The sequence below is a fragment of the Dasypus novemcinctus genome, chromosome 14, assembly GCF_030445035.2.
Source record: "Dasypus novemcinctus isolate mDasNov1 chromosome 14, mDasNov1.1.hap2, whole genome shotgun sequence".
Classification (NCBI taxonomy): domain Eukaryota; kingdom Metazoa; phylum Chordata; class Mammalia; order Cingulata; family Dasypodidae; genus Dasypus; species Dasypus novemcinctus.
The window spans coordinates 67,098,015-67,123,895 of NC_080686.1; the positions used below are offsets into that span (position 1 = coordinate 67,098,015).

Below are 25,881 nucleotides of genomic sequence, written 5' to 3' on the forward strand. Positions count from 1 at the left end.
ATGAGTCCAGCAATATTAAATAGTGTTTATTATATTTATAGATTTTTCACAGTTTTATACATATAAATTAGTATAATGTTTAGGTAAGTAAATTAAATGACTGATTTTAAAACTTAGATCTGGTTTTCCCAAAATTATTGCTAACATAATTCTGTAACCCACCACAACTAAAATCTTTCACAAACAGTAGGATTGTATATATTTTGCAGTAATTTCTAATAAAATATAGCTACACATAATGATATAGAATACCAGCATTTAAAAATGGTTACATAGAAATTTTAAGTTGTTAAAAATATCCCTGTATAAGAAGTAGTTGACCCATGTTATTGAGCCAAATTAGTGTTTTTCTGCTTCACTAATTTAGGTAAAATGTCTTTTGGTCTTGAATATATTCTTCCCAGTCCTCATGTTTTATAAAAACTTCTGCAATGTTACATTTAAGATCTAAATAACACTAAAATAATTCTATATTTTTCTTACTCTGAGAATGTTATATTATTCATTTGTAATCCCCCTCCTTAAGGTAAAATCCTTCCCCCCAATATAGAATCCTTAAAATATGCTATGATATTATTAAAAATGCAAAAAGAACAAAATAAATCTGAATCACTATTATAAAATATGAATATTTTCCATAAAACAACAAATCCTTTAACAAATTTAAATGAGCTCTCAATGTGTTTGTTATCTTTATCTATTTCTTGACCTCTGTGATTTTTCCTTAGTACCTAAAAAAGGAAATTTCAATATGCACTTAAATACATAGCAGTGATCTGAAAGAGCAAATATACCTTCTTCAATGTCCAGTCAGTTTTTAGGATGCAACAGGTTTTAAGAACAGTTAATATAGTTTTATTTAAGGGTATTTAAATATCAAGATAGATGAGGTCACCAAGTTACAATTTTGGACTGAGGATTGCTTTTAGCAGGTATTTTTTTCTTTTTCCAGACCTCTCATTGGTCCCGAATACTGTTAAATCTTTCACCTGTAGACTGTTCTATTTTCTTGTTTTTCCCTTTAATCTTAACATGGAAAGGGTTCTACTGACACTGATTATTGAAGTATCAGTTACCCATACTCGTAATCTCATATTATCACTTATATACTCATATAAATAGCTCTCCAATGAAAATATATCACTATTAATTATGTTGGCCAATCCTATATATGATGTAGTTGAACCTAGAAAGAACGTAATTGAAAAAATGTGAACAATGAGAACTCTTTGTATATTTTATATATTCTAACTCTTTTATTTAATCCTTTTGTAGTCTACCTGTAATTAAGATCTAGTTATCTAATTTTATTTTTTGCTTCTCCTTTTGAGAGAAGGCTTTCTGTTTATCTGCTCATCTTGTATCTATAGTAAAGTTCATGATTATGTGTAAGGTAAGATGTTGTTTTTCAACCTTTTAAAGCCTATGTATCTAAGAAAAGCCTATGTATCTAAGAAAATTCCAGAGGTGAGAAGGATACTGGAACCACCTATTATGTTCCTTTTCCTACTTCAATATTCAGAGTCAGAAAGAGATAGCTATGGATTCCAGCTTTAACTGTTTGCTAGGTATACCCAAGCACTGAGCAGAGTGGTAAACAGCACCAGCCTCTCTTCTGATTTACAATGCCCAAGGAAGGAAATAAAGACAGTTTTTAGCTACATCTTCCTGCAAAGTACCAACACAAACATTCTGAATCAATATAGGGTCTGTTCTGTCAGTCAATTAGTGAGTTATGAGATCAATCAGCTAGAGCTATTCCATTAACCCTGTTGGTAGTTTTGGTGCATAGAATTGGTTGCTGAATTCTCAAATAACCACCTACCTAAGCCAGTCCTTTATGGTACTGTGGCTTTTATTACCTCCAATGAGCTAAAACAAAATTGTGCCTGTTCCATACAGCATAGTGCTACTGAAATTGAAACTCAGAGAGCAGCATGCTTCGTGAGTTTCTAGCTACCCATAATTTTTTCTTTCGTTTACTCATTCTTTCAACAAATATGTGCTAAAGTCTGTTCTAGGTATTGGAGAAATAGCAGTGAACATGTCAAGCAAGGTCGCTACCTACAAATTCCTCCCTTACATTTATTGGGGGAGACAATAATTGAAAGAAAAAATGATATAATTTCAGATACTGAGAAATGTAAAGAAGAGACATATATTTTGATAATATAGTAATACTTAGAAAAGTAGGAGTAAATTATCTTAGATTATATATGAAAGACTTGACTTGTTCAAGGAACAATTAAGAGGTCATTGTGGCTGCCACAGAGTGAGCAAGGTGGAGAAAAGTACAGTCAGGTAACTGGGGCTCGTGCAGCCACTCATATAAGACTTTATAGATCATTGTTAGGATTTTGTTTTTTACTAAGTGAAATGGGAAAGTTTTTAATTAAAGAAGTGACACAATACTACTTTAACAGGATCACTTTAATCATTAAGTTAAGAATGACTTGAAAGAATTAAGAACAAAGCAAGGGGAAAAGCAATAACAAAGAACAAAAAGAATTAAGAACAAAGCAGAGGTTATTGCAGTAACTCAGGAAAGAGGTGATAGTGTCTTAAACCAGAGTAATTACAGTATTTCGATTCTGGAAAGATGATAACGATAGAACCAACAGAATTTCCTGTCAGGGTGTTAGAGAGAGTGATTCATTGATAACCTCCAATTTGAGGATCTACCTGGAAAAAATGGAGTTTCTATTAACTGAAATGGAAAATCTTGAGAATCACCTCAAATTTAGTGAGAATATTAGGAACTTAGCTTTCGACATGATGAGTTAGAGGTGCTGTTACACAGTTTTAGATATGGTCTGGATTTCAGTTGAGAAGTGTGGACTATAGATATAAATTCAAGTTATTGTTATAAAGGCCGGTATTTATAACCATGAGACCAGTTAAGATCATCAAGAAAATAAAATAAGTGTAGATAGATAAGAAAAGGTCCAAGGACTGAACTACAATGATATTTAGAAGTTGGGAAGATGAAACAGCAAGAGACTGAAAATGAATGGAGAGATAGGAGGGGTACAATAAGAGTAAATACAAGTAAAGAAAGCACATGAAGGAGGAGAAAATTATCAAGAGTTTGAACATTTATCACTAGATTTAGCAATTAAGAAGTCATAGTGTTGACCTTCATATAAGAGCTGTTTTTTGGAATGGTAGAGGTAAAAGCCTGATTAGAGTAGATTCAAAAGAGGTCAAGAGAAGTGGAGACAGTGAGTATAGATATCATTAAAGGAATTTGGGCTGTAAATGAAAAAGAAATAAGATCTGGAGCTGAGGGTAGAGGATCAGAATGGATCCTCAAAGGATATGTTGGGAACTTTTCTTACTATGTGTCTTCCAAATCCAGTTGTGCCAATTTGCTATGTAAACCATCTGGGCCTCAGTCATCTACCTATAGATGTTTACTACCTATACTAGTTTATTATGATAACTATCAATTCTCTGTGGCTTAATAAGGATTTTAGATTTGGAAGGGATCTTAAAATCCTTTTAATGAAACTATTTTCCTTTACAGATAAGGAGAATAATTCCAGAGGATAAGTAACTTTCTTCATCCGTGTAGTAGCAGATCTCTAGTCTAGACTCCCAATCTAGTTCACTTATATACCATGCCCCTTCAGATAAATGGCATTCTCCTAGGATGGGCTTTAACCATTTATTTTATTTTAGATATTAGCTGAATGTTTAGATGTTTAGTTCAATTCAACCAATACCCACTATTTTCAGTATGTTGTACCAGATAGTCATTGAGGATACAATGTGTAAGACTCATTCCCTGACTTTGGGGAGGGGAGCTCTCATGAAAAAAGAATAATAATATAATGACAAGAACAAATAGAACAGCTGGTAAAATTATTCAACAGCATGAATGAAGTCTTGAATAAAGTATTTTAAAATTGTGATATCTGTTTAGCAAGAGATTTATAAAGACAAGGCAAATTTTGAGGGGTTCTAGGTAGATTTTCAGCCCAAAATATTTCTCCCACTCTCTGTCATAGTACTTCATATTCTGTTATTCTCTGTGACTTAATTAATTTAATAATTTAAAGGTTTTAGAGTTTCAAAAATGCAGAAATGGAAATATTTCTGAGGGGGCTGCCCCTGAAGCTGTTATCACATACAAAAATCTTTGTGGGAAGCAAGCTAGGGATTATAAATTAAGAAAATCAGGTATGAAGAGAGGGATCCCAAAAGATGTGACAGAATACTAGGTACCATGGAAGGGAGATAATGGCAAACTGTCTTGAACTAGCCACAATTCCATTTTAAATCACATACTTTGCCCTGTAGATATGCTATAAATTTACTTTCTTAACTAATTTGGTTTATTTAATTTGCTTAGATCAGTACTTCATACATAATAAGTACTAGATAAGCGTTAGCTTTTATCACTATTATTTCTTAGTGGTTTCTTCCTATGTTCTGTTTTTAGCACACAGTCTGAAAACTTTTGTTTTATATTTAAAGTCAAATTAAATTTGGTCATGATCTTTACCCTCAACAAATTATTCAATACATACAGTTTAGTTTTTAGGAAATTAGTAATCTTCATCTTATTCTTTTTTTTTTTTTTTTAAGATTTATTTATTTCTCTCCCCTTCCCCCCCACCCCCCTGCCCTGGTTGTCTGTTGTCTGTTCTCTGTTTGCTGTGTCTTCTTCTTTGTCCACTTCTGTTTTTGTCAGTGGCTCGGGAATCTGTTTCTTTTTGTTGCGTCATCTTGTGTCAGCTCTCCGTGTGTGTGGCGCCATTCTTTCGTGCTGGGTGGCACTTTCTTTCATGCTGGGTGGCTCTCCTTATGAGGCACACTCCTTGGGAGTGGGGCTCCCCTATTCAGGGGACACCCCTGCGTGACACAGCACTCCTTGCGCGCATCAGCACTGCTCATGGGCAAGCTCCACACAGGTCAAGAAGGCCCGGGGTTTGAACTGTGGACCTCCCATGTGGTAGACAGACACCCTAACCACTGGGCCAACTCCGCCTCCTTCATCTTATTCTTAATGAAATAGCTTACATAAGATAAAATAACAGGGTGGAAATAGATACAGTTGGATTACACGATAATTTATTTTATATTTCATTGTGCTAATACATGCATGTCTATTTCAATCCATGTACAAACATCAATCTGCAAATGTTTAGAATACCTTTATCTAAGTGAGAAAACTGTCTACAACATTAGAACTTCTCAAGTTTCATAGTCTAAGATAGTTGGGAGTCAGATACTTGGGTCTTAAGTTGAGTTCTTCCCTTGAGCTTATGACCTTTGGCAAGCCTTTTGACTTCTGTGTGTCTCAGTTTCTTCTTCTGTAAAATAAAGTGTCCTACAAGGATTTTTAGAGTAAATATGTGAATTTTTGGAGATGTGGCTGATTAAAGTCTAAAGTGTGAAGTAGTTTTGTTTGCAATTTATTGTTTATATTGTTTTTGTTGTTTGTTTATTTTGTTTTGCTTTTGGAAACTTAACAGATACGTTCTCCTAATTGTCTGTTAGTGAGTAATTCAATGTTAGAGACCCTACCATACTATTAAAAAGTCAGGGGTCCTAAAGATACACAATTAAACAGAAAGAAAAATATTTGTTTTTCTAAGCCTTAATTATAGTCACCTACATTATTTTCGATATGGATAATTTTATGAAAAGAAAGAAAAAGAGGCATGATACAGAGCAAGAAGAAAGGGGGAAAAAACACAGATTGCAAAGATACCAAAAGTGATAAATTAATTTTGGTAGTCTTCATAATGGATGCTTGCTTCTGTAGGCTTTCTAGGCATTGGACACTGTTTTAGTTTTTTAGGCTGCTTAAATCAAATATTGTGAAATGGTTTGGCTTGAACTATGGGAATTTATTAACTTACAGTTTTCAGTCCAAGAAAATATCCAAATCAAGGCATCATCATCAAAGCGATGCTTTCTTCCCAAAGACTGGTTGCTGATGATCTTTGGCTCCTCTCCCACAAGGTGGCATCTGCTGGTCTTTTCCTTTCTTTTCCAGGTTTCCTTGATTTCAGTCTCTTGTTTCCGTGGCTTTCTCCCTCTCTTTGTATTCATTTTCATTTTGTTTATAAACCATTCCACTAATAAAATTAAGTCCCATCCTGAATGAGGTGAATCACACCTAAACTGAAGAAGCCTCATGGAAAGATTCTCCTTACAATGGGTTCACACCCACAGGAATGTGGTGTTTTTTTATGTTTTTTTCTGGGCTTCATACTCCGCAAATACCATTTAGATAGGGTGATAGCCGACATCTTGGTTTTGTTTTGCTGTCTCCCTGTATTCTCATGAATGCCTCTAAAGCAGGGATTCTTAACCTATTTTGTTCCACGGACCCCTTTGTCCATCAGATGAAAAGCAGAGATCCTTTACTAGGTCCACACTATATTGTATATTATTTAATAAATATATCACACTCACACCAACATGTCCCCACAAGAATAATGGTTTTTTGAATTTCATTTCAAGCTCTTGGACCCCTTGTTAAGAACCCCTGTTCTAGAGTAAGGAGAAAACCAGTACCCATCTCTTAATTTCCAAATATGATTAATTTCTAGATGGGAATGGATTTTATAGAAACATTGTTGATATTTCCTTAATACACCATTCCCTCCCAGTTTAGATAAATGACCAGTTATCCAAAATTAATGTGGGAGCGATTCAGAAATATTTTCAAACAGCAAGGGATTTATCATGTTTTTTAGCATATTGGGTATTGTCACACTTAGAGAAAAGTAACTATGGTAACAATGAGAAGGATGGATTTGAAAGAGAAGAAACTGAGGGTATATGACCAGTTAGGGCATTTCAGTAGCCAATATAATGGCCAAAAATAGAGCATAGACTGCACAGACTGGTATAAAGAGGAAGGAATGCATTTAAGATGTCCCTCCCCACTCAAATCCACAAGCTACAGTGAATTAGTTGTGGAAGTTAAATACTTATAAACTGGATATTTTATAATTTCCTTTCCTAAACTTTTCTGTCCTTTCTGGAAGCATTTGCTCTTTATTTTACTCTTCTTTTCCTTCTGCTCTTCTGTACTTCTAAAACCTCGAGTGACTAACCAGATTTAGGTAAAATCCTGTCTACCCCTTACCTTTCTGCAAACTTAAAATGTTAGTCAAGGCAAATCACTGTTGAATTCCTAAATACAATCCTAAAGCCATTTCATCTTTGTTGTCAAAAATAAATCTTTGGAAAATTACGTGGTACAGGAGAAAGAGCACAGGTTTGGAAACCTTGATTCAGGGCCTGCCTTTACTATGTACTAGCTGTGTGACTTCAGGCAAATAATATAACTGCCCTTAACCACAAGCAGTTTCCTTTTCTTTGAAAAGAAATCTTAGCATATTTTCCTCATTCCTAATATGCTACTCTGAAAATCAAATAAAATAATAGATGTCAAATTACTTGTATTCTAGGATTATTTGTATTCTCAGATTCTTACCCTTATTGATCAGATCTTTGATCTCACCAATAAGAATCACCCATTTAAAGGTCATTTCTCTGTTTTATAGCATCAAATTTGATGTTATATGTGAAAAGCACATTGAAAAATATAATATCTTACTAATATAGGAGATTGTGCACTTTAAAGTGTAATGTTGATATAGGTATAACTACATGGTGTTGTGAAGACTAGATGGACTATAGTTACTTTATAACAGATGGATTTCTTACCTACCACTTATAAAAAAATTACTTCATAGTTAAGTCTTCCTGAGTAAAATTGTTTTTCAAATTATCTAATATTAAGTCAATCTTCAAATTTTCCTCTCTATAAAGTTACAGATGGGATAAATATAATAATAGTTTAGAAATCTAAAATCTTAAAAATTATCCGTGTGTATTTTATAGATTTTAAAAATAAATTAACACAAATACCATTTAATTATTATGACATTTTAGAAACTTAAATTCACAATATTTACTCAAGTAATGTAATTTTAAAATATACAGGTAATAAGAATCATGGGGGAAAAAAAATCCCCCTGGAACAAACTTTTTCTGTACTTAGTTTCTAATGTATATCTGAACAGATTGATTTCTGCATATGTGTGTATATATATATATATATATACACACACACACACATACATATACATATATGCTTTCAAAGTAATACTTTACCATTTAATATATTATTTTGACTTTTAGTAGTAGGTGTACAATACCATAGGCTAGCACTTTGTTCTTAAATTTTAATTGTAAGAGAATTTCTATTTGACATTAAAAATAATACTTTATTCAACTATTACCATGATAGTCCTTTAATAGAAGAGACTATCTTTAAGTTAATGCATACTCATGGTATTTTTGCTTTTTTTATTTAATGTAACTCAAAGAACTTCCAAACAATTTGAAATTCTCCTAAGAACAATCCATTTTGCATTTAATTACTTTAAACGTTTTATTTGAATTATATGAGCTAGAAATTGAAAGAGCTGTAGGTATTGGTAGCTTTCGTCTTGTTTTTTGAATGGCAAATGGATTAATGAAACAGTATTTAATTCTGTTCCTTTTATGACTTTCATTCTGTTTTTAAATAGATATTTGGGTTTCTATACAGGATTTTACTAGGATTTACATTTAGAATTTTTGGAAAATCTTTGAAACTCTCAGGACCTTAATTTCATCATCTCTGTTGTAGGTACCTTCCTCAATCTGTTGGGCAGAAATTTACTTCTGGAAAAAATGAGAGAAAGATTCATAAAAAGAATAAATTGTCTTTAAACTTTTTATTATGAATGTGATAGAATTGAAGTGTGATTATATTTAATATATTTCAGACTAGTGAATTTTTGGTAACTTTACTAAAAGTTTGCCTTAAACCTTCTTCCCTTTGAACTGTTACTTCATAACAGTATGTTTTTCCAGAATACCCTACCTATTAAATGAAATGAAGGTATTCAGAAGAGAAGAAACAGGAAGTAGCAAGATTTTTTAATACTCTGCCACTTCCTGCTCCATCCCATTTAGTGACATCATTAATGTTGACTGTTACGTGTTATATGTTATAATTAATGTATATGGATCAAATTATACTATATAATTATGGTATATGGATCAAATTTCAGTAAGTAGTTAAACCATTTTAATTTAATTTTCCTGGCAAAATATAGGTAGTGCACCATAATTTTGCATGAAATAGATCAGGATTAAGATATTAAACTACAGTTATATCCTGATCTATTTCATGGAAAGGATATCCTTGAGATTAAATGATCACTAGTTCAACTTCTGATACATAACCTATAAGGCCCTACATAGTCTATACTTTCTAGCTCCCATTCCAATTACCTCTTTAATCTTAATTTTATTTTTCTTTTCCCCTTGTTTACTCTGCACCAGCCACAAGGACCTCTTTGATCTTCTAGAAACACATCAGATATGCTCCTATCTTGCTGTTCCTCTGCCTGTAATGTTCTCTCACCAAATAAACATATGGCTAGGTCCCTTACTTCCTTAAGTTCTTTCCTCAAAACTTGCATTCTTAGTGAGGGCTTCCTTGGCTGCCCTGGGCAAAACTGTAACACCCCGTGGACATTTCATTTCCTTCTTAACTGCTTCAAGTTGCTTCTTAGCACTTACAAAATCTGGTAAAATATATTTTACTTATTTATCTTTCTCCCACTAAAATGTAAACTTTATGAGAGCTTGGGCTTTTATCTGTTTTGTTTCCTCATATACCCTCGGTGCCTAGAAATGCCTGGATTATATATTTGTTGAGTGAATTAACATTATAGCACACTACAAATAGTTCCACATAATCATAGATGGATCAGGGCAACTTATATTCAGTATTCCAAGCTATTACTACTAAAAATTTTTGTCTTCTTTCATCAAAATAATATCTCATACCATATACATATTTTCTGTCTTTTTGTGAAGGTATTAAATATGGTACTAAAATAAATAGCTATTTTATCTTCTCATATATTTAAATGTATTTATTGATGTTCCCTTGAATACATAATATATTTAATATCAAATAATAGGTCTTTTTTTCAAACTATTTTAATCATCACTTTTTTCATATTTTAGCCTCATTCATTTTATTGTAAATCAAATTTGGTATTTATTGGAAATAAATTTTAGTGCTTTGGATTTTGAAACCTATTAAATACATATCACAGAAATTTTACGTGGGAATTTATTTAAAAACCTAAAAAAAAGATTTAGATTCTAGAATATTTTTAGGTTCTTGTCATATACATTATCTAATGTTTCTGACAAGCTCTGATTTTTTTTAATTTATGCTAGAAGTTACATGGGAAGACCAGCAGAAAAAGGTGAATGGTACAATAACTGATGACAAACCATTGCCGAAAAAGAAACACCAATCTGAGCCAGGTTTGTCAGGTTTTGTAAAACCACATGAAAGCATGAGACTAAAAGCGTTGCATTTCATGCTTTTTAAATGAGTGTGTGCTTGTTGTACCTCTTTTTTCTCATTTGATATGAACTTTATAGTTTGTAGTACCCATTTAGATAAGAGTGATGCATACTCTATTTCAAGATTCCTTTAGAAAAATAATTCTACATATTTTGGAGAACAGAACACTATTATTTTATTATTTAGTTCTTTTGAAAAAAAAATGACTATCTAAAGCACAAATGGTCATCTGAGTTATATATTTGATTATTTTGACCCAAATAACAGTACCTTAATGTACTTGTTATGCTAAAAAGTACTAAGTAATCACAATATATTATTTAAAGTTTGTCTTTGATGTCTATTCTTTATTTTTAAATGTTAATACTAATAAAGTCTTTATACCTTATTATTGGTAACAACTTCTGGAGCTTAGAAACATTGTGAGCACCAAGGAAGAAGGATACCATAGTACATGATTTCAAAAGGGAATTTCTTAAAAATATTAATTCTACCAATAAATTGAAATGGAGTGTTTTTATATTACTGTCTCTTCTATTTTGGGAAGTAATACGATGAGCTAAGTTAAAGGCAAAAACTTGAACCAGGAGTAAATGGAGGAGATGCAAGGTGCAAAGATAATCAACTTGAATAATCAGTACTACTTTTAATCAATAATAGGATGAGACTACACTGAAAAATTTAGAATTTAAATGGAATTTTGGTAATGGTACCATTAAAAACATCTATGTCTAGAAATATTAATGTGTTTTTATATGGTAACTCGTTTTATATTAGAACTCTAAAACCTGTATTTTAAAATATAACAATATTTAAATTAAACTAAAGCTATTAACAGTTATTCATCGCTACCCTGTTGTATATCAGGCATTGCATTTGGCACTTAGCTATAGGGATACATAAGATAAACGTAGCAGTTGCCCTCTATGAGGCAAAAATCACATCCTGACAAGAATTACATGATTAAAAATAATTAGGAGCGGGTGTAGCTCAGTGGTTGAGCACCTGATTTCCAAGTGCAAGGTCCCGGGTTCAATCCCTGCTATCTTCTAAAAAAAAATTATGTTATAATAGTAATCATTAAAATTGTGATAAATGCTATTAAGGAGAATAGGGTATTTTAAGAAAAAGTATAATGATACCTAACAAGTTTAGAGAGCAACATCAGAAGTAATAAAGCAAATGACTTAATCTCATTTAGTAAAACAGTAAATAATTAAAATAAATTTTAAAAAGAGAATTCACATTAGGAATTTGAGTATATGCATAAAGGTGTAAGAAAATATCTTACATGACAGGGTGACTTACATGTCTTTTTCAGATTACCAATTAAGAATCACTTTGTTTATTTGAAAAATAGTGAATTTCTTAATATATTTCAGGACATTTTTTAAATGAATAAAAATAAGTACGAAAGTTGTGTTTTATGTTATGACTTACATAACAGAAATTATTGGAAAAATATCTTCTTGCTGTTTTATGTGATACGGGTTATTCTTGGTCATAAACTAATATTTATTTTATTTGTCTTGTTTGCCATCATGTCTAATTATATAAATATGTTTATGACTATATATCACTGTGTGGTGTTTTAAATCATGAAGCAATGCAATGCTAAAAAAAATAGCTTAGAAACTCACAAACACAAAATTTTAAATGTATTTTTAAAATGTTATTAATTCTCACCTATTATACAGCATATATATTTTGTATAGTTTAAGCCCCCTAGATGAATATAAAATGTATGCAATAGAGGAAAACTAATGTAATTAGAGTATCTTAATTTGATGGTTTAAAATTATATAGATTATCTCATTTGTAGCTGTACGCTTTACTCTCCAGCAGGGTACTTGGCCCTGGAAAAGCAAACCCTAAATATGTTGATTAAGTATAGAATATGCTAAGGCAATAAAAACAGTATTACATCTTGTGTTCCATAAATATTTTTTGTTTGTTTCTAACAGAAAGGTAAGATATGTAAAATTATTTTTTAATTATTAAAACTTTGAAGTGATAAAATGGAACTAATTAGTTCAATAACGTGTTTATGAGTTTGGGCCTTACAGAAAATATTTTTAGAGCCATTGTTTTATAGTAAGTAAATACATTTAAAATATTAATATTCTATTGTGATAAGTGCTTAAAAGTAATATTAAAAATCTGAGATCATCTTTCATGAATTTTCAACAATTCTTCATCTAAAGGATTATTGTGGTAAACTTGTGGCATTATAAAAAGTTTGCAAGGACTTGAACCCAAACCTGAGATGGAACATATGTTTATATCAATGTAATATATTGCTATCTTTTTCAATTACTGTTTCATGTAAATCTATGCAAGAAGAACTTATAATACCTTGTAATTTTGACATTTCTAAGTTTTATGCTAATGATAAAAATCCACTTATTTTTAAAATTTTTAAATATAAGATTATATAATGGATGACTAAATGGCATGACACAGATTAGAAAATGAATTAACAAATATTTCGGTGGACTTGACGTATTATGGACTAGTATCTGCATGTTATTAAAGAAAAATCCCTGAAGTAGGCCGTCCTAAGAGGATTATAGGTATAGGAAGGTGACTTACTTTCTGTAAATCTGTAACTTAATTGACCCAGTGCAGATGAAAATTATTGGGAAGTATAATGTTTATCATACTGATTTCTTAGTTGTGAGCACAAAATATAGGAATTCCTATAATGGTTTTAAACACCAGGTTTTATGGATATCTAAAGTAAATGACTTAATGTCTTAGTTTATGCCATAAAGTTAACAAAAAATTCTTAATGTAAATCAAGGATACATATACATACATACATACATGCTCATTGTTTTTTCAATAAGTGATCTGTTTCCAGAAAAGAATATTATAGTATGTAGTAATGCAGTGTTAGTAAACATTTAAAACAAACTTTGAACAATTGAATTTTATTATTTTTATCTTATAAGTTTTCTCTGTACTTATAGTAATTAGAAATGTGTCTGAGAAAAGAGCATATTTTAAATAAAATATTTTATTTAAACTCATCATACAAAAAAATCTAGTGAGAAAGCTAACTTAGAAGTTCTTCTGCTGAATGGATGTTTCGGAACTGATAGAAACTCTTGGAAAGACTAATTCTTATGGCTTAAATTTCAGGATCTATTTGAAGATACTTAGTTTCTATAATTTTAAATTATTTCTGATATGTTTGATAATTATTTGATTTAATCCAAAAAAGGATTGTCAGCTTTGATTTGTTATTTTCCAAGTGTGAGATATGCTATATTTAGAAAATTATGGATTTAGCTAACCTTATTGTCATTATAATGATCCTGAATCCATGACAATGCTGTAATACTTACCTTGCTGTATCTTATCTGGAAGATAAGTCCATGTATTTCCATGAAAGTGAGGGTTATAAAACACATTGCTGGAGTACTGTATGAATACGTAATACTGGGGAAATTGAAAACGTGCAAAGTAACTATTTCTGTTTTACTCCTTGTTATAACATCTCTACACATGTATAAGCGCCTAGTTTTAGCATTATGTAATTTAGTTAATGTATTAACCTTTAATTTTTTTTAGACAGACATTTCCTTGATTCATTATAGAATCTGTAACTATGGTGAAGATAGGGATTTTTTAACTTAGTTTCTACCTTCTGTATATTTTGTACTTATTTTCTTTTATTCTGAATATTTTGGCATTTCTTAAAAGTAGAAACACTTTATTTTAACCTAAATCAGTATTCTATTTAGATACTAGTTTAATGCATCTAACTGGGGAAAAAATCAGGATTTTGTTTATAGTCAATATTAGCAATTTGAGAATTTCTAATCTTTTCTTGATTCTTGTAGAGTCTATATTGTAATCTTGATGGGCAAATGTGATGCAGTAATAATAAAGTAAATATTTTATAGCACACAAATCAGCAAATGGAACTTTGGGATCAGATATTACTGACACTTTCAGAAGTAAATATAACAATCATTATATAACAAACATGTTTTCCTATAGATAAGTGAGATTTCATGATTTATGAGGTTGGTTTCTCACTTAAAGTTGGTTCTCCTCTGAACATACAGACAAGTTTATAAGGTCAAGCATGTACTTCATTGACTATGCTTTTTATGACATCAAAAGGGTACATAGTTTGGGATCAATAATTTTAAACTCTCTCAGTACATATTCTGAGAGGGTTTTGTTTTGTTTTGTTTTTCATTGAAAATTACATATGTGCCAGATTTCAATGATAGAATCAGAGAAAAACAGCAACAAAGAAAAATAAGAGTAAAATTTTCTTCTAAGTTTAATGAACTCTTAAAAACAACATATTTTAAAAGTCTTTAGCTTGCTTATTTTATTTTATGGCTATTGACAAAATTATGGGAAGTGGAAATTTGTTTTTTAAAAAATTAGTTCAAATCATTTCAACTGAGTAATTTTTCAAAAAGGTTTTTGTCACAGAGAAATTTTAGTTCATCCATGAACTTGGTAAACATTATATTTCTATATTTTAGGTCTATCCTGGTCTTTGTATAATCAAGTCTGTTTTATTATGTAGATGCTTATTTAGCCTTCTTTTTGAAATATGTCACTCTTTCTTCCACAGAGGAAATATTCTAAGATTCTGTCATTTCTAGTAAACTCTCATTCTTGGATTAGCTTTAGTTTTGTGCAAGTTCTAATATACATTTAAAATCTTGGATCTTTTCTGTTTCATTATGTTAAGAACTTTCATAATATAATGCATGATATAGGACATAAGTTAACTCAGTTTCAATTAAATCTGATAGCAGGACAGGAATATGCTTGCTATAAATGGTGATAAGTAAGAACATTAGTCACTCAGGAAAGTTTCAAATAGATATCATACAACCGTCATGAAAATTGCATTTATGGGTAAACAAGCCCCAAGTATTTGACTTTTTAAACAAAGCTGATAATAGATTATCATTTCTGTTTGAACTTGAGATGTGTTCAGTTGAAATATCATAATTTGTTATGGTTGGAAGGGAAGAATTTTTGGTTTGCTGACAATATATTCACTCTCTTAAACTTATTTTTTAACCCAATTATGCTTAATTAAATGATTTTTAAATACATATATATTTTTTTAAATGTTAAGCATCAAAATTAGCTTTAGTGTGTGTATATGTATGTGTATGTATGTGTATATATGTATATATGCTACTTTGCTTGATTAAAAACCCAGCCTTACTTTTTATATAGTTTGCACTAGATGGTACTTTGAATTTCAAAATACTTATTCAAAAATCATTTACCATAAGCGATGAAATGGTGTTTGTGAGTTATTAATTACATTTGATAAATGTCTTTTTTACCAGTGTAATTTATGAAAATATTTCACTTCTCTTTCATTAGTTTGTATGGTGGAATGATGCCTCAAAAATAAAATAATACACACACACATGTTCTCTTTATTATATTTTCTAAATAAAAAACAAAGAGCCAGCCATAGTTTTGACAGTAATGGACGACTAAAACAGGGTTTACCTTTACTATCTTTAGTTACTCTGAACTGGTTATTGGTTAGATGAATATTTGGAAAGAGTTCTCATTAGAATTGCCATTTACAGCACTGAAAAGTAGAATGACTGTGTCACGGTAATAACCAAATGAAAGGTAGGAAGGTGGGGAAAATGGAGGGGTACTCAGCTTCTTTCAAGCTTCACTGAAGTCTGTAATTCATTGCATTACTATATGAAAAATAAACATATGGTTTATTGCCATTCAAAGAAGACATGGCTATGTAAATGAGATAGATAACTCTAAAAGATCTCTTTTAAAATGGGGGTGTTTTAATACAAATATCACATGGTTAAACTGTAACTGTAACAAAGGCAAGGAAGCTAAAAAATGTTTTACATGTATTTAGTATAAATGTAGTTATGCATTGAGAGTTTACTATTTGTGTGAATATTCTATCTGCTGAATTAAAGTTATATGATTTTTGTATAAGCTTAGTTATAACCTCTTTACTAATGGATCATATTCACATAAACAATGGGTAGATGCTTTAATGGAAACTTTCAGTTAGTGAGATCATTGTCAAAATCTGTCATTTTCATCCCTTTATGAGTAATATAAAGTTTGCTTTATTTTCTTTAAAAATATTTTGGTTATTGGTGCTAATATGCATGTTACCGTACTTCCTTACAGGTATAAAAGTATTGTGTGCTGTTTACACAGTTGTAGCATGCAGCGCTTTTCAAACTTCTAATACTATTCAATAAGAGTGCTCAGTTCAAATATCACCATGAGAGGTTTTGTTTCTTCCTTGTTTTTACTTTATTTCATGTGATTTTATTTGGCCATATAGCATATGGCAGAAAGAAAATTGGGTATTAAGGACAACTCTGTTCTATTTCTGGCACTGCCACTGAACTGGTTTTGTGACCTTAATAAGTCATTTGAACTCTATGCGCCTCAGTTATTCATAATAAATATAATTAATGGGTGGAGAAGTATGACTGTATTAAATCCATATTATATGAAAAATACTGTAACACTGCCATTAAAAACTAATGGAGAATACAGGAAAATAGTAAGTGGAGCAAGAAACTAAATTTATTTACGTCAGTTTTTATGTTTTCTACAAAGTGTAAAATGTTTTATTAGAGATGGAATGTATTATTTCATCTAGTGCATTTCATTTTACATGTTAAGAAACCAGTTTAGTAGTAGGTAAGTTCATATATGGGGAATTTTGCATGTAAAAATAAAGCAAGATATGACACAATTCAGCATTAATCTATGTTATTACTATATTTGTGATTATTCTATCTCTTCTTCTTTAAGAAATGGGTAGATTGAGGATGGAAAAAATATGATATATATCATTTTAGTGTGTATGAGTAAATTTGAGAAGAATGTGAGTACTTTTCCCAGTGGGAATTCTATTAGTAGCCTCTGGTTTGTAATAAATTGTAATGAGATTTAGGGTCTGATTTTGAATAAGTTAAAAAGTATAATAAAAATATAGTAGTAAAATAATAAAATTGTTAAATTTCAAATTGTTTCATTCCTTTTCTTGCTCTATATAATTCATAATAGGATTTCTCTTTCTCAGGAAAAAAGTTTCAGTCATCTTAGCACATTTTTCTAATGGAAAGTTTATGTTTTCCCACTATTCAGACAAAGGGATAAAATTTGTTATTGGAAATAGTCCTCTCAAGATCTATCACTTCAATATATCCAATATTCCAAGTGTATTTGATATTTGTTTTTAAATAAATCACTCAGGAGCAATGATACATCTATTGTAGAACTGAATATGGTGTTTGGGTGTAAAAATTTTATGGTAACTGCCTCAAAAAGTCGGTAATTAAGTAGGAGCTTTGAATTTGTATTTAGTATTTCATCTGTACCAATCATATAGTCCCAATTCACTAATATCTTTGGAAGAGATACTTTCTTAGAATTCTGAGTTTGGCAGACACTTTTTGCTTTCAAAACACTGTATTTGGGAGCAGATGTAGTTCAAATGGTTGAGACACCTGCTTCCTATGTATGAGATCCTGAGTTCAATTCCTGGTACCTCCTTGAAAAAAAACCACAACACTATATAAAGTATCTTCTGAACTTTAAAGAGGGAAAGAAGTGTTTGCAAATGGTGTGTCATATCTGTTATAGTAGATGTTGAATTTGGATGGTTCCAATTTAATATTAAGTGCTATCACCTGTAGTAACATGGTGTAAGGAATTTCTGAATACGTAGGGATTATAAGAGAATATAATCAAAGAAAATTTGTGGAAATTGAAAGCTAAATTTCAAAAGTTTTAATTTTGAAATAAAGTCATATATTTAGCCTATAGTGAGTTTTATCATATTTATTACTCTCTGTAATATTTTTACAATATATTGATGTATTGAAATAATTCACTGTAATATTGTTCTGATGGCTATTCTTTATTTTCATGTGTGAACCAATTAATCCAGGCAATGTAAAAGATCTAGAAATCTATTTGAACTTTTAAAATTGCTCTTTTTGTTAATGATTCAATTAAATTCTTTTCTTTAGATCATTCAAACTCCAGAAATCATCTTCACAGAAATTGACACAGTAATGTGTTGAACAATGGGTCCACACAAGTAATATTGTTTTACTAATGGTATCTTTCTTCAGCATCAGTGTTCAGGACTGGCTATGCATAAATAACTGTAAACTTTTGAATCCTCTTTCTTTCTACACTAACTATATTTTTCTGCTTCTGCTAACCTATACTAGCTTAACCAATTCACCATCAGTTCTTGTGTTTTCTTTTTTATGGTGTGTATTTTGATTATATCTTCCCTGCAACTGGACACAGGAATTTTCTCAAAATGATTTTGGGCCCTCTCCTTCAGTGTCATCTTTTACCTTTTGAGTATATCCACTCACACCCATCTCCTTTGTCTATGTCTGTCCATTACATGATGTGATCTCAGAAGAAGTGGACTCCACAAAGAGAAGATATGCAGGTCTGTCTCTTCTACTGCTTTTTTGTTATGTTTTTATTTACCTAATTTATCCTAGAAATTTTTTACCTTTTTATTTTTAGTTCATAATTTTCATAATTTTTATTATCCTCATATATAATAGAATATTAAATCTTACAGGTGTTTTATTGTATATTCAACTTTAACAACAACTTCCATTTGAATGATAAAAATAAACTGTTTCATTATATTCTATCTGCTAGCTAACTCCAAAGGAAAAGAAAAAAATCTATTCAGCTAGCTTAAATTGACAGATTAATCATAAAGGCATTATATATTATGTTTTCAAATGTGTTTTAGTCTTAAAACTCATTTTTGGCTTTTTTATGTTTCTAAAAGTATTTTATTTTTTCATGAATTTAGCACTGTGCTACACAGCAGAGGACATCAAAGACCTATTAGACATGGTACATGCCTAAAGAAACTATTGATATCATTGAATACTTAAGTTATGTAACATGTCATATTTATGTGCCACTATGAGTGCTTCTAACTGTAAATTCTACAAGGCTACAAAATCAAATAAAATTAGTTTCAACTAGATGACTAGAAAATGTTTTGTGGAAGAGGTACACGTGCTGAAACTTGAACATTCGTTCAGTACACATTTACTAAACAACAGGTGTGTGATGCTGTTTTAGGTGCTGAAGATAACAGGACACACAAAATAACTCCCTGTTTCTGAGGTGTTTGTCTAGAGTGAGTCTGACAAATAAATGCAATAATATTCCAAGTGCTATGAGAGAATTTATATATAGGATACAGTAGAAACACAACAATGGTCTATCATTTCCACCTGGGAAAAATAAATATTAGTTCAAAAGACTTCATAGAAGAGATGACTCTTCAACTGCATGTTAAAAACTAATGTGATGTTGGCCTCTTGGGCAGAGGAGGCAATGTGGGCAATGGCTTAATATAAGCTTAAGCAAAAGTTGGCACATGCTTTTGCAGAAGGTTAGGAGGGTTGTTGAAGCTTATAAATCTGGTGAAGAGCAAGGTCAGATATTTGTTTCTAGAAAGAGTACTTTGGCAGTCATGTGAAGTTAAGTGATATAAGCAGAAAGACCATTTATGACAATATTGCTGAGATCAGTCAGCAAATAACAGGTATTGATACTTGAACTAAAGTATCAATAGAGCCTATCAGTGAATGAGAAGTTATTTAAAGATGTTGAATCTACAAAACTTAGTCATGATTGGATGTTATGGATGCAGGAAAAGGAGAAATAATATAAAATCATCTCGTGACTGAAAGGTTTGCATAGATGGTGGTAAATTTCGTAAGATAAGGAATTTAAGTTGAAGACATTTTAGGGAAATGATAAAGATCTCAGTTTGGGAACGAGTTGAGTTTGAGGTTCTTTTGGAGTATTTTGGTATTGCTGTTTAGTAGAAGTGATTTAGTTTGGGCAGATTTGTAAATTGGGGCAAAGTACTGGCATTTAACTGATGCCATTAGGATGTATGAAATTGTCATCAACATATAAATGACAGAGACAAGAATTAAAATTCTGGGAGCACCAACATTTATTTACATTTAAGGAGTAGATGAAAAAACTAGAGAACAATGTTGAAAAGAACCACTTAAAGATAGTAAGATAATCAGAGGAGAGGAGAATTCAGGAAAGGAGAGTTCAAGAAGAATACAGTCAACAGTTCAGTTCCAGAGAAAGACAAATATGATGGGAAGTGATAAAACTAGTCAGTAATGATTTTGCCTGATTGATTTCAGTGCAGTTGTGGGTGGTTGAAGTCAGATTGCAGAGAGAAGGTAGAAGAAAATGAAGATGGTGAATGAAGACTAGGGTTCCTGATGCCTTGGTGAAATTAAAACATTAAGAACAGTTAACATGGAAATGGGAAATAGAGCCCACCAATGATATGTAGAAGAATAGTGCTCATTTAACTGAGTTAGAGCCTAAATTTGGGATGATATTGGTTCTCTAAATATGTGCAATTGACTGAGGAAAACCCTCAGATGTAATAGTTTGACTATTACAAACTATTATTACAAAATTAATATTAATATTAATATTTCTCAATCTGTATGGCCTACCTATCCTGGTTGGAAGTTAGTGAGCAGTTAAAATTAGGAGAAAAAAAAAAAAATGAGGATGTTGGTAGCTGGCAAGGAAAGTGTTTGAAATGATGTCCAAGATGAATAGGGGAAGATATTAAGACATTATTCTAGCAAGTACAAGGCAATGGGTTAGCTTAAACTATGAGAATTTATTGGCTCATGGTTTTGAGGCTAGAAGTAAAAGGCATTATCAAGGTGATACTTTCTCCCAGAAGGCCATGACATTCTGGGACTGGCTGCTGGCAATCCTTTGTTTTTGACTTTTTTGTCACATGGCATTGCAAATGGCAGCCTCTCCTGGCTTCTCCTTTCTCTTCTATGTTTTTTTTTCCTATTTATTTATTTATTTTTAAACAATTTTCTAAATTTTTAGTTACCTTTTTTATTTATTTTTTTATTATTACATTAAAAAAATATGAGGTCCCCATATACCCCCAGCCCCCTCACCCCACTCCTCCCCCCAAAACAACAACCTCAATCATCATGAGACATTCATTGCATTTGGTGAATACCTCTCTGAGCACCACTGCACCTCATGGTCAGTGGTCCACATCATAACCCACACTCTCCCACAGTCCACCCAGTGGGCCATGGGAGGACATACAATGTCGGGTAACTGTCCCTACAGCACCACCCAGGACAACTCCAAGTCCTGAAAATGCCCCCACATTACATCTCTTCCTCCCACTCCCTACCCCCAGCAGCCACTATGGCCACTTTCTCCACACCAATGCCACATTTTCTTTGATTACTAATCACAATAGTTCATGAATAGAATATCAGTAAGTCCACTCTAATCCATACTCTCTTCTTCCATCCTGTGGACCTTAGAATGGTTGTGTCCACTCCACATCTATATAAAGAGGGAGCTTAGATTCCACATGGATGCTGGATGCAATTCTTTTGTTTTCAGTTGTAGGCTCTCTTGGCTCCCTGGTGTGGTGGTTGACCTTCTTCACCTCCATGTTAGCTGAGTGGGGTAAGTCCAGTAAACCAGAATGTAGGAGTTGCAAGTCTGTTGAGGCTCAGGGCCTGGCTATCACATGGTCAATCCAGAGATTCAGGTCCCCTGGATCTACATTAAACCCCAGCACCAACAGTTCCGGTAAAAGTAACAGGAGAAACTTGTGGACAAAGATCACATCTAAGTCCAGCTCCATCATACAGAAACACAAACTCCAAAGTAGGGCCAACTTCTTGTTGCTCCCTATGGCTTTCTCTCTTTCTGAACTTTCCTGTAAGGCCTTCAGTAATGGATTAAGACTCGTCCAGGTTCAACTGTGCCATACCTTAATTGAATTAACCTCATCAAATGATTCTACTTACAAGAGTTCACACACAGAGGAATGGGTTAAGCTCGAGAACTTGTTTTTCTGGGGTGCATAGCTCCAAACCACCACAGTCATGTTAAATCATGTTAAAGTCAGAGTTTTCAGTGGAGTGGTAGGAGAGGAATACAATGAAAAAAATTGGAGATTGTGGTGATATTGAAGGCTATGGTAGAAAAGGGAAGGATAGGTGGCTAGGAGGCTGATTTAATGACTTTCTTAATGTTCAGATGCTAGACAGTTCCGAATGATGTAAAGATACAGGGTTTTTCCCTGGAAGTAGATTTCTGAGATGGAGCATAGATTAAGGTCTATTAAGGCAACGAAAGCAACAGACTTCCATGCTAGAATTTTTGTATAGACAAGAAATCACCATGTATAATATCCTATGGTTGGAAGGAAATGGACAAAGAGAATTGCTTGGGAAGTAGATGATTGCAGCAGAGAACTATAATGGTATGACATAAAAGGAGTAAATTTTTACATGAAGTTAGAAAAGTAAAATGTGGAAGCAGCCACGCAAACCTAGAAGAAAGCTGATACTACTTCCAGGCTTCTATAGTATATGAGGTATAGGACACTAACAGCTTCTACATTTGGTTTCTTGAAGAAGTGGTATTCTTATTAAAGGGTCAACTTTCATTCAGGCTGAGGTAAAGTCAGCTGTCTGTGATGAGGCTGTAGATGTATAGCATTTAAGTAAAAGGAATAAGGTTTTCAGAGTCCAAAGTAGAAAAGATTAGGATGGTTCTAAACAGTGGAGGGAAGGATTAGGGGAAGAAATGCAGAATAGGTAGGCTGGCCATAAAGATTGGGAAATATTAAAAGAATAAATGGTGGGGAAAGGGAGACATGAACTTTTAAAATCTGGTAGTGAGGAAACAAGGTGAAAAATATGAAATTTAAGCTTTGCTTAAAGGGGGAAGAATTCAACAAGTTAATCAAAGGAATCTTCCCGATAAACATAAAGGCAAAGGGAAAAGACATGGATGAGAGTGAAAGTTTAAAGATTATGAAGAGGATAGAAATAATAATGTAAGTAAACTTTCTTAAGAGAAAGTAATGGTATGTAGGGCATATGTGGAATAAATTTTGGAAGAAAGAATATTTTAATGTCTTCAAATAATTAGATTAAAAATTACTTTTCATTGTTAATTAAACATACTTTGAGGTCTTTCTTAACATAAATATTTGAAACTGCTGTAGTTATATAGCTGTAGTACCTCCTTTTCTCCTAATGGCAATGAAGGGGGGGGGATACTGAAATCTGAGCTTTTTGACCTGAGCAAGTTTCAGTTGTAGGCCCATAGTGCTGTGAGGATAAGCTCTGTATTAACTACACTGATTTTAGAATTCCACAAACACATCTAAGCCTAGAGATAAACAAAGACTAATGCTTTCTGTTCTAGAGGAAATAAGAATAAAGAGAATTGTAAAGAAGGTAATGAGAGGAGAGTAAGAGAAAAGAGAAATAAGTTTAGAAGAGAAAAGCATATAATTTTCTGACAAGCAATTTAAAACCATAATGCGTTTCAAAAAATGGCTGTAGTGTGTGACCAATAAAATATCATATCCCCATCTGCAATGAATACTTAAGTTGTTTATGTTCTTTATTAATAATGCCTATTTATACTTCAATACAAAAATGTGAGGAGAAAATAATATCAGAAGACAAATCATTTCCCTCACATATTGGCTCGAAATGTATGTTTTATGCATTAAACCACAATTATAGAATCTTCATTTGTGTACAGATGAACACTGCAACGTCATTCTGCTCAATGAAGGAAAGAAGTTGATCATGCATTTTGAAGCAAAATAAATATATCAGTTTTAGTCCTTTGAAATCATAGTAAAATTTCTTTAAAATGGAGAGTAGCATACTTTACTGGGGTTTACACTTTTTCTTCTTACTCTTGGAAATTTCATATGACAATTTGATTTCATTAGATAATTGTAAAAACAAATCTTAGAGACCATTTGAAGCAGAGCTAGCAATACAAGAAATTTTAAAAATATTATTCAATAAGCCACATAAAGTGAACACATGCCCATGTATATAAATTCAGTTTCCAACTCATGAATTTTCAGAATTCTGTGCTTAGTCTAGAGCTTCTAACCACCTTAGTGCTTAGGTAGTATTACTGATTTTATTCATAAGGTGATCTCAAAATCATAATATGATTTACCAGTCATATGTTTTACTAATTCCTTGGAAAATTTTATTTTATTTTTATTTTAATTATTATTTTGTTATATAAATAGTTATTGTAATTTTATAGATGGTTCTATGTTACCTCAAGAATTGTAAGAAAATTGCTATTTCGAACTGGTTTATTGGACTGCCAGTTACTAATGTTAACTTGAAAAGTTCAACAATTCAAATTTAATATATTTAAAACTTTGCTTTATAAAAAATATAATTGAGAATTACTAACATATATTTGTGTTGCAATTATAATTCTTAATAAAATTACTTCTGTTTCTTGTTAGAGTTAACTATTGGAAATTTTTCAAAATTCATATGGTTACAGTAATTTTTTAGATTGAAAAGATTTCCTCTTTTTAAATTGATTTCTCTGATTATTCTGAATGTTGCCCATTGATATGTATCATTTCAAACTTGTATCCAACTCTTGTCAAAGTTGTTTGTTGGCATATTGGCATGTTTTGAATATGTACTTTCATTTGGCATTTTGTTCTAGTCATGTTATGTCTGAAAAGGTAAAGAGAATTAATGTTCATTGTAGGGCATATTTAACATATGCCTATTTATATACACATGTATATACACGTAAAAGCTGTTCCTGAAAGCTTCCAAAATCTTTCAATTGTTGATTTATTAATATTCTTCTATTCAATCTTATTATTACACATTCTGTCCATTTTACAGATGTTCTCTATGCAATTATTACTTCCTATATTTGATGGACTCTATTAATTAAGTCTAAGGCACAGATTTTCAAGAGTTAAGTCATGAAAACCATAATCCTCATACACTGAAATCTTATAAGAAAATAAAATCACTCAGTTGTAAGGAGACATGAAATACCAACTCTGTTCGGTACAATGCCAGATATGTTAGATGTTACAAAAGGTGCAAAGCTTATAGGAAAATTTCGTGTTTTAAGTTTAAGCATACAAATTTTATTTAAACATATTGTGATACATTTAATAAAACAAAATTCTCAAATTAAAAATATATAAAAACATCACCTCTTAGGTGAAAACACTAATATAATATATACTTGAGATTTATTCTCTAAAGCCTATAAATATTCAAATACAAGAAAAGAGAGTTAAGAAGGTTCTTGGAACTTGAAATAGTGGGAATACCCAAACATAGAATAAATAACTATAGTCTTGAGAATTTTTTCCCTATCTGGTGGTATGGAGGAAATTGGAAAGATTATTGGACTATGAGTCAAGAGGACTAGTTTTAGCTCTAGTCCTGATACTGAGTGTGTGATTCTAGATACTTATTAAATGTCTTTGTGTTTCAGCTATTTCATTTTAAATGGGGGTGGGATGGGGTGGAATGCATTGGACTTTTTTTTTAACTTGGTTA

The 25,881-nt window shown here is 31.6% G+C and overlaps 1 protein-coding gene across 50 annotated transcripts in view; it reads left to right on the forward strand.

Moving 5' to 3' along the window:
- The window catches only part of RIMS2 (regulating synaptic membrane exocytosis 2), a 734,990-nt gene that overhangs the window by 515,262 nt on the left and 193,847 nt on the right, over window positions 1-25,881 (forward strand). For 11 of the 50 annotated variants that reach the window (XM_058275862.1, XM_058275875.1, XM_023588486.3 and 8 more), the window contains one exon: window positions 18,852-18,884. The exons of 35 other annotated variants lie outside the window; for them this stretch is intronic. In XM_058275862.1, the coding sequence (XP_058131845.1) occupies window positions 18,852-18,884 (33 nt within the window). The remainder of the gene's footprint in view (window positions 1-18,851; window positions 18,885-25,881) is intronic. 4 more of the 50 variants (XM_058275873.1, XM_058275861.2, XM_058275880.2 and 1 more) reach the window with 1 other exon arrangement.